Source organism: Eulemur rufifrons, chromosome 17, assembly GCF_041146395.1.
Source record: "Eulemur rufifrons isolate Redbay chromosome 17, OSU_ERuf_1, whole genome shotgun sequence".
NCBI classification, from domain to species: Eukaryota; Metazoa; Chordata; class Mammalia; order Primates; family Lemuridae; genus Eulemur; species Eulemur rufifrons.
The window spans coordinates 27,537,532-27,547,680 of NC_090999.1; the positions used below are offsets into that span (position 1 = coordinate 27,537,532).

At 41.2% G+C, this 10,149-nt stretch overlaps 1 protein-coding gene across 1 annotated transcript; it reads left to right on the forward strand.

Moving 5' to 3' along the window:
- The first annotated feature begins 1,336 nt into the window (after positions 1-1,336).
- On the forward strand, positions 1,337-9,603 carry CARD6 (caspase recruitment domain family member 6). The gene is made up of 3 exons (XM_069491935.1): positions 1,337-1,619; positions 3,783-4,343; positions 6,460-9,603. Exons 1-3 carry the CDS (start codon positions 1,337-1,339, stop codon positions 8,733-8,735), a joined length of 3,120 nt encoding a protein of 1,039 aa, XP_069348036.1. The 3' UTR covers positions 8,736-9,603.
- Positions 9,604-10,149: the final 546 nt, after the last annotated feature.

The following is a 10,149-nucleotide window of genomic DNA, read 5'->3' on the forward strand; positions in this document are numbered from 1 at the left end:
AAATGCAGTGGCGTGATCATAGCTCACTGTAACCTCGAACTTCTGGGCTCAAGCAAACCTCCTGCCTCAGCCTCCAGAGTAGCTGGGACTTACAGACATGTAACAGCATGCCTGGCTAATTTAAAAAAAAAAATTTAAAGATGGGGTCTTGCTATATTGCCCAGACTGGTCTCAAACTCCTGATCTCAAGCGATCCTCCCACCTCACCTCCCAAAATGCTGGGATTATAGGTGTGAGCCACCATGCCGGGCCTGATTATTTTCTTAAGATCATTTCCTGGAAATGAAATTGCTGGATTGAAGGAAATGAAGTTTTATTTTTATATGTCATTTTATTTATTTATTTATTGCTGCATATTGCCCTCCAAAAATCAATTAATAATTTACGTTCTTATCATCATAGTATAGAGGTCAGAGCAGGAAATACCTAGTCCAAGCAAGTTCACGAGAGACTTCTTGGAGGAGGTGACCCCGGTTTGAGTCATGGTGAGATTGAGACAAGCCTTTGAAAGAGCAGATAAATAATCTGCTGGGAGCCAGTGAGAGAGTGCCCAGGGCTGGATTCCCCCACTGTGCTTCTTTGTATCTATATTTTCCAACACTAGGTATCATTGACATATTTAATCTTTGCCAAATAGAATTACTCTTTGTTGTTTTTTTTTTTTTTTTACTTTTATTTATTTACTTACCAGTGTCAATGGAAAAGAAGGCAAACTCTGTAAAATAATTTAAAGAAGTTTATTCTGAGCCAAATTTAAGAACCATGGACTGGAGCTATGCCCAAGAAGCCTTGGGCAAATGGACTGGCTGTGATTGGGTTACAGTTTGGTTTTTATACATTTCAGGGAGACAGGAATTACAGGTAATGTCATAAATCAATACATGGAAGGCATACATTGGTTTGGCTCCCTAAGGTGGGACATATCAAAGTGGGGGCTTACAGGTTATAGGTGGGTTTAAAGACTCTTTGACTTGTAATTGTTTGAAGAAATGAAGATTTGTCTAAAGGCTTAAAATGTTTTAAGTTAAGATAAGGTAGTCTGTTAATCAGAGACAAGCTACAGCCTCGTATTTGTTGTATAAATTGAGGACGTGCAGGTTTGTCTTGCATAGCCTCAGCCCTGTTATGTTACAAAGGACATCTCTAAGTAGGTGCAGTTGGCATGATGAGGCATGTCTGACCTCCCTTCTCACGGCGGGAGTTTTAGGATATCCCCTTGGCCAAGAAAGAGTCCATTTATTCAGCCAGTGGGAGTGGAGAGGAGCCTCAGATTGAATTTTAGTTCACATCGTGATGCTTTCATAACCCATTTCCTGGTCTAGAGGAAAAAGAAACAATGGCCACGGAGAGCGTTCCCTCAGAGATCATAGAAAGAGAAAGAAAACAGTTGCTTGAAATCCTCCAGCAGGATCCTGATTCTATCTTAGACACTTTAACCTCTTGGAGGCTGATTTCTGAGGAAGAATATGAGACTCTGGAGCATGTTACAGATCCCCTGAAGAAAAGTCGGAAGCTGTTAATTTTGGTACAGAGAAAGGGAGAGGTGACCTGTCAGCATTTTTTCAAGTGTTTATTTAGTACTTTTCCAGAGTCAGCTGCCATTTGGGGCTTAAGGCACGGTAAGTTGATTTTGTACACTTTCTGGAGTGAGAGAGGGGGGCAGATTTTCTGAAAAAAAAAAAAAAAGAAAAAAAATTACCACCTTTCATTTTGTTTGTCTTTCTCCTGGAGATAATTTTCACTGAAATATGAGATAGGGGGAAAGTGTCCAGAATTTAAAAACCAGGGAGTGATGCATCTTGTTGGTTTAGGGGATTGATAATTTTAGACTGTATCTAAAACTTGCAGTTGTTTTAGTGCTAGCATAAACTGCTTATTATTCTGGCAATAACATCCTAAAACCTCACAGTTGGAAAGAGAACACTGTTAATAGTGACAGAATCTGGAGTTTCTTTTTCAAGTAAGTTAATTCATGAATATTAACAGTCCCAAGACCACAAGCTGCATCTTTCACTTGGTGTAGCCATTTTGAAAATACAGGAAAAATAATGTTTAGCATACACAGATGGCAGATCGATAATTTCAGTTTCTTGGTGATAAAAATGCCAGCAGCACCAGAATTTTCTGGAGCAATTCAAATAATAATTCTTAAATGTGTCAAAGATAACTAGTAGGCGCCGTGGATCATGCCTGTAATCCTAGCACTGTGGGAGGCCGAGGTGGGAGGATTGCTTGAGGTCAGGAGTTGGAGACCAGCCTGGGCAAGAGTGAGACCCCGTCTCTACTAAAAATAGAAAAATTAGCTGGGCATTGTGGCACCCGCCTGTAGCCCCAGCTACTTGGGAGGCTGAGGTAAGAGGATCACATAAGCCAGGAGGTTTACGATTACAGTGAGCTACGATGACGCCACTGCACTCTAGCAGGGGGACAGAGTGAGACACTGTCTCACCAAAAAAAAAAAAAAAAAAGCTTACTAGTGGCCCATGAGGCATCAGTTCTTCCAATTGTTTAGCAATTCTGTAAATTGCCACTAGAGGCAGGTGTAGCTCCTTGTGTAGAAATCTGAAAAAATATTCAGGATTTTTTTTTTTTTTTTTTTTGAGACAGAGTCTTGCTCTGCCAACCTGGTTAGAGTACAGTGGTGTCATTATAGCTCACTGCAACCCCAAACTCCTGGGCTCAAAGGGATCCTCCTGCGTCCGCCTCCCCGGTAGCTGGGACTACAGGCACATGCTACCACACTGGCTATTTTTTTCTATTTTAAGTAGAGAGGAGGTCTCATTCTTGCTTAGGCTGGTCTTGAATTCCTGAGCTCACGAGCTCCTCCCACCTCGTCCTCCCAAAGTCCTAGAATTACAGGCATGAGCCACTGCGCCCAACCTATATTTAGAATTATTCTAAGGGGTGTTAGAGAGGTAGGGGCTCAGATAAAAAGGTGAATATTAATGGTCCCTAGTGTAAGACAAGACACATATGCATAGAAAAATAGCTTTTATTATTTCTAGGACATACAATTCAAAATCAGAGCTATTTGCTTACTGACTAGAAATTATTGAGATCAGATTTCATTAGCAATGGCCCCAGGAAACTGGAGTCTATTGTGGATCACAGTAAGTCCACAAGTAAACACTGTTCAAAAATCAAAATTTTATGTTTTTTTTGTTTACCCTGTAAGGTTGCTATGAAAGACTCAAACTGTTGAGTGAGACAGTGATGTGATCTGATTTTTTTCAGCGGGAAAAAGAAAGTTCTGACAGTTGATTTGTTGCCATCCAAGTTACATAGGAGGCAGTAAGTATGAAATAAGGAAAAGGGATGATGCTTTGAGGACTCAGAAATTCAAGTTATTGGCCGGGCACGGTGGCTCACGCCTGTAATCCTAGCACTCTGGGAGGCCGAGGTGGGTGGATCGCTCAAGGTCAGGAGTTCGAGACCAGCCTGAGCAAGAGCGAGACCCCGTCTCTACTAAAAATAGAAAGAAATTATATGGACAACTAAAATATATATAGAAAAAATTAGCCGGGCATGGTGGCGCGTGCCTGTAGTCCCAGCTACTCGGGAGGCTGAGGCAGTAGGATCGCTTAAGCCCAGGAGTTTGAGGTTGCTGTGAGCTAGGCTGACGCCATGGCACTCACTCTAGCCCGGGCAACAAAGTGAGACTCTGTCTCAAAAAAAAAAAAAAAAAAAAAAAAAAGAAATTCAAGTTATTATATATATAATTTCTTTTTATTAATGAGGAAAAACAAAACCAAAAAAAACCCAAATTGTCTTATTCTTTTCAGAAATTTTAAAACATGAGACTATACTACCTCCTCAATCTATTGCGGTCAGCCAGAATTCAGAAGATGCTTTTTCTTTTGGAAGCAAACAACCTGAGAATCCTGAAATCACGGTGTCCTTCAAAGAGAAAGAACACTTGGATTTGGAAACCTTTGAGCTTCTCAAAGACAAGAAAACTAGTTATAGGGAAACTGCTTTGTCCTCCATGGGGAACAAGAAGGGATATGACACACCAACTGTCACATTGGCATATTCAGTTGAGAAAGCTGAATACGAAGTTCCAGCAACTATTACATATTTAAGGGATGGACAGAGATATGAGGAGCCAGATGATTCTTTATACTTAGGAGAAGAAGACTATCTAGAATCTGTTGCATACTCTGAAGATGCAGAAACCACTGTGGAAGAAGAGGATTATGATGGCCCCAAGCACATTGTATACGAGAATGAAGAGGATTCTGAGTATTCAGAAACCACAGGGTTCTCTGGTGAAGAACAGAGTTATGAGGACCCAGAAACCAGCATTTTATTGGAGGAGGAAGAGGAAGAGAAAAGTATGGAAGGTATGGAAATGATGTGCGTAGAGCTAGGCAACAACTTATGAATAAGTTAATAAGGTTACCATGACACCTTATTAAGGGGAGGAGGGATGAAGAAGGGCACAGATGTCAGCAAAAAATCAACTACTAAGAAATTCCTTGTACCTCTGTAACCTGGAGTCTCCTCAGAGGTAGGTGTTGATGTGAAGGAGCACCCAGGACCTAAGAAGTGGTGGACAGTACAAGCAAAAGTAAATACTGTTTGTCAGCTTATAGATTTCTGTAGTCACCTTCCATCATACATACAAATATTTGCTAACCATGAATTTTAGGTGTAACTTTCTATTTCTCAGATCAACCACTTTTGTCATTTTAGTGCCTTTGTTACCAGACAGATATGGGGATTATGGGCCTAACCACTTAAGTGGAGATAGTAGAGGAGTTTGTGGTGAATGGTTAAGATCTCAAAATATAGTTACTTGGCTTGGTCCAGCCCATATATTGCCATCTCATAAGGAGAATTATATTAGTAACTTGAATCTGAATATTTCTTTGCTTTCTGAGACAGAGTCTCACTCTGTTGCCCAGACTAGGGTGCCATGGCATCAGCCTAGCTCACAGCAACTTCAAACTCCTGGGCTCAAGCAATCCTCCTGTCTCAGCCTCCCAAGTAGCTGGGACTACAGGCCTGCACCATCATGCCTGGCTAATTTTTTCTATATGTTATTTTCAGTTGTCCAGCTAATTTCTTTCTATTTTTAGTAGAAACGGGATCTTGCTCTTGCTCAGGCTGGTCTCAAACTCCTGAGCTCAAACTATCCTCCTGCCTCGGCCTCCCAGAGTGCTAGGATTACAGGCATGAGCCACTGCGCCCGTCCCCCAAGGATTTCATATAGTTACTTTTATTAATTCTTAAAATCTATGTTTTTCTCTTACTTTTATTGTTTCTTATAGGCTCTTTTTAAAAGAGATTTTACATTTTTATGCCAGCTCGCCATCTGTCAGGAGTAGAAAATCCACTCTGATCTTTCTCTACTAAGCACTATTTCTGTATTTCTAAGTAGCTAGAAGATATATTAGAAAGTGGGTGATCAGGAGAAATTAGGGACAGCATGTAAATTCTGAGAAAACTTTGATGGAAATAAAATCTTCAGTTTCTCTAAACTTTAGCAAGAGGTAAATTTAAGAAAGAAATCAATGTCAACCTAGAGAATTCCTCATACATGTATGTAATATAACACTAACAAAGTTTTTCATTGCTGTATACAAACATTAGCAAAATTTTTATTTTATTTTTTTCATTAGCAAAATTTAAAAAAAAATAAAAAGACTAAATGATAATCCATACAAAACAGTTAAATAAGTAACAGTTCATCCAAACCATGGAGCACCATGAAATGGCTAAAGTGAATTAGGTAGATCTCTGTATATGCTAACTAGGAAGAATTTGCAAGGAATACCATTAAGTGAAAAAGAGGTTGAAGAATCATTTGTTTGGTATAATATCATTTTTTTTTCTTTGGAGACAGAGTCTCACTCTGTTGCCCAGGCTAGATTGTCGTGGTGTCAGCCTGGCTCACAGCAACTTCAAACTCCTGGGCTCAAGCAATCCTACTGCCTCAGCCTCCCAAGTAGCTGGGACTACAGGCATGTGTCACCACGCTCCACTAATTTTTTTTATTTTTAGTTGTCTGGCTAATTTCTTTCTATTTTTAGTAGAGATGGGATCTCGCTCTTGCTCAGGCTGGTCTCGAGCTCCTGAGCTCAAGTGATCCTCCTGGCTTGGCCTCCCAGAGTGCTAGGATTACAGGCGTGAGCCACCATGCCCGGCCTGTTTGGTATAATTTCATTTATGTAAAAATAAAATAGCATCTGTTAAGCAAAACTATATATTTCTATATGTACATGCATAATTATGTACTTGCATAGAAAAAGGGTGGGAAGCAAACATACTGTATCATATTGACATATCTCTTCAAAGGAAAGTGGCCTTGGCAGAGTGGTGAATGGGGACTTTCACTTTATTTGTATTGTTTCATCTTTTTGCAGTGAAAATGTCAATTACTAATTTAATTTAAAAAGTCAGTGAGGGAAACTAAGATTCTGAACATGGCATTCACTAGTATTTTCTCTCCTACAGAAAGAAAAAAGGTGTTTAAAGACATGCTGTCATGTTTGAACATGGATAGAAGCAGAAAGCTGCTGCCAGATGTTGTTAAACAATTCTCCTTAGAAAAAGGATGTAAATGGACACCCACGACTGCAGGAGACTTAGTCTGGAATTTCCTGATGAAAGTTCAAGCACTGGATGTGACAGCCAGAGATTCCATTCTCAGGCACAGGGTTCTGGATAAAGATAGCAAAGAGGAATTGCTGACTGGCTTGGAGAATTTGCAAATTCAAGACGTGCAAACAGTTCATCCTCTTGATGTCCTTTGTGCCTCCATGCTGTGTTCAGACAGCTCTCTGCAACATGAAATCATGTCAAACATGTATCAATGCCAGTTTGCTCTTCCCCTACTACTGCCAGATGCAGAAAACAACAAAAGCATCTTAATGCTGGGGGCCATGAAGGACATTGTGAAGAAGCAGTCCACACAGTCCTCAGGAGGGCCTACAGGGGATACAGAAAAGTTTCTGACCTTCACAAAGATGCCTGTCATTTCTTTTGTACGTGTAGGACACTGTAGCTTCTCTAAGTCCAGAATCCTCAACACAATGCTCAGCCCTGCCCAACTGAAGTCACACAGAATCTTTATCCATCAAGATTCGCCTGTTCTGGTGCTTCCCCGGCAAATCTCTGATGGCCTGGTTGAGATAACATGGTGTTTTCCTGATAATGATGACCTAAAGGAAAACCCTAGTTTTTTCCAAAAGCCTGTTTCTGTGGCCAACCTTCGTGGAGATCTAAAATGCTTTTGGACCCAGTTTGGTTTTTTGATGGAAGTTTCCTCAGCTCTGTTTTTTTTCACTGACTGCTTAGGTGAGAAGGAATGGGACTTGCTAATGTTTTTAGGAGAAGCTGCCATTGGAAGATGCTACTTTGTCCTTAGTCCCCAAGCTAGGGAGAGTGAAGAGGCTCAGATTTTCCAGAGGATCCTGAAATTGAAGCCATCACAGTTACTGTTCTGGGAGGGGGAGGAAGCTGGGGATGGAAGGAAGAACATGGAGGGCCTCCGAGCTGCTCTCCAGGAAGTGATGTCCTCCTCCTTACTCAGATATGTGTCCGTGGAGGACATGGCCTCCTTGGCCAGGGAGTTGGGGATTCAGGTAGACCAAGACCTTGAGAACACTCAAGGAATTCAAGTTTCCCCTAATGAAAACATGGCTGGAACAGCTGATGGTGAGGGACAACAAAGACATAGTCAATCAAAAAGCTCATCTGGAAGCCACACTCAGATGCCTACAGGAGAGCCTGGGGGTAGTTGTGAGGTCAGCTGGAATCTTCAGAATTTCCACCAAACTCCATTAGTCAGGCCTCCTCTAGAAAGCTCCTGGCCACTGTCAAGAAGAATTAGAGGTAACTTTAACCACGTTTCCTTGAAAGCCCCTCGGATTATAGGCTTCCACTTTGGGTCAGAGCCAAGGTTTCAGTGGTTCTGTCCTTTGCCGTTTCAGAATGCAAGGCCCCAGAGTCGAGGTAAAAGTTTTCGTATTCAATTCTTTCAACCCCACAGGTTTTATTTAGGTGCAAGATTCATGAAATTTTCTAGACCTGTTCGGGGGCGCCCCTTGAATGGAACATTTGGGACACCACCAAGATCCATTTCTCAGCATGTGCGGGCCTATCCTGAGAGACCACAAGCAATGGGAGCTGTTGAAAGGTCTAGGGTCTCCCAGGTAGGTCACTCCCATTCCCTGGGTTCACAGCCAGCAGGAGTAGTAGGGAAGCCACAGCCTAGGCAAGTGTGCATCCGGGGAACACAGCTAAATGAAGCACCTGGAAAATTTATGAGAGCAACATCCCACATTGAAAATCCTCACCCTCAATCCTTTCAACCAGCAGCAGCCAGACAAAACCAGGTAGGATTTGCTTCTCAGCCAGGAGCCCAGCAGAAGACCCAGGGTAGGCCTTCAAATCCAACTTTCCAAATAGGGACCCATCCCATGTCCAAGAGCTCTCAATTCAAATCCAATCAGCCCAAGCCATCCCAAGTCAAAAACTCCCAGCTTAAACGCTCCCACCCTGTGCCTTCTCAACCTAAACCCTCTCAGACAAAACCCCCTCAGCCCCAGCCCTCCCAAGCTGAGCCTTCTTCATCTAGATCTACTCATCCCAAGCCACACCAGCCCCAGCCCTCCCAATCTAAGACTTCTCAGTCCAGACCCATTCAATCTAAGTCATCCTGGACCAGTCCTTCCCAAGCCAAGGCATACCACCCAAAAGTAGGGCCCAAGAGGGGCACGAAGCATTAAAGAGCTTACTCCAGAGATCTATAAAACTTATCCTTTACCAAGGCCATCCTTATCGTATAGTAACCTGAAGAGGTTGCCATGAAGGTAAAAGACTGCTGTCATTAACATGATAAACACAAAAAGATATGCATAGCCTAAATGGATATCATTAGAATATCTGTAAGAGTTATATCCCTAACCAGGAGGAAAAATATGAAAATAATTAAGACTAGTAGGCTAGACGCAGTGGCTAATGCCTATAATCCTAGCACTCTGGGAGGCCAAGGTGGGAAGGTTGCCTGAGGTCAGGAATTCGAAACCAGCCTGAGCAAGAGTGAAACCCCATCTCTGCTAAAATTAGAAAAAAATGGCATGGTGGTGCGCACCTGTAGTCCCAGCTACTTTGGAGGCTGAGGCAGGAGCATTACTTGAGCCCAGGTGTTTGAGGTTGCGGTGAGCCATGATCATGCCACTGCACTCTAGCCAGGGTGACAGAGCAAGATTCTATCTCAAAAAAAAAAAAAAAAAGAAAAGAAAAAAAATAGAATCAAGCAGTAAATAAATTAATTGAATCCAACCTTAAGTATTAGGTAGTATATAACTTGAATGCAGGGAATGGGGGTTTGTGAGACAGCTCTACTTGGAGAAGAATAGTGTTGGAGTCTCTAATTGCAAAGTGACCAGAAAAACGTACTCAGGTTACCTCTGTGTTGCAAGAAAAATTGTCCTAGATGTTGGCTGCTCCAGAGGTGCCTTGGTCAAAAGTTTGTAATTCAATATCAGCCACTGAGCAGATAACTCTGCTTATTTGGGGCGATTAAATCAACTTGCTTGTGATAATAGCCACAATTTGTTCAGATGATAAATTCTTTCATTTGACCCTCACAGATAGAAATAATGAACTAACAACCAGTAAAATTAATTACTTGGCATTAACTTTAGGAATAATCTGTTTCATATTGTAAATATTTGTAATAGTTTAAAAATTTGGCTTATCAGAGGACCTGATATATTAGCCTCATGATTCCAATTTAAAATGTTTCATTGAATTTTTAATTGTAGAGTTGTAATTTTTTTTAGTTGGAAAGACTAAATTTTCAAAGTTTATAAAAAGTGTTGAAATGTTTAAGAGAACTCAAGATTCACAGAATTTATAATTTTATTAGATTCATGGTGTTTTAAACATTTGGGTAAATTCTACTTGTTAGAAACATTAAGTAAAAAGGATATATTAAATTTAAAATAATTGGTCAAGTGTGGTGGCTCATGCCTGTAATCCTAGCACTCTGGGAAGCCAAGGCAGGAGGACTGCTTGAGCTCAGAAGTTCAAGACCAGCCTGAGCAACAGTGAGAACCCATCTATACTAAAAAAAAAAAAAAAAAAAAAAATAGAAAAATTATCTGGGCACAGTGGCACTTTCCTGTAGTCCCAGCT

Bases quoted from the DNA above. Each gene is read 5' to 3' on its own strand.
- CARD6 (XM_069491935.1), top strand. From the start codon at position 1,337: ATGGCCACGGAGAGCGTTCCCTCAGAGATCATAGAAAGAGAAAGAAAA. The intron at 1,620-3,782 runs GTAAGTTGATTT...TATTCTTTTCAG, and splicing joins CATTTGGGGCTTAAGGCACG to AAATTTTAAAACATGAGACT. The intron at 4,344-6,459 runs GTATGGAAATGA...TCTCTCCTACAG, and splicing joins GGAAGAGAAAAGTATGGAAG to AAAGAAAAAAGGTGTTTAAA.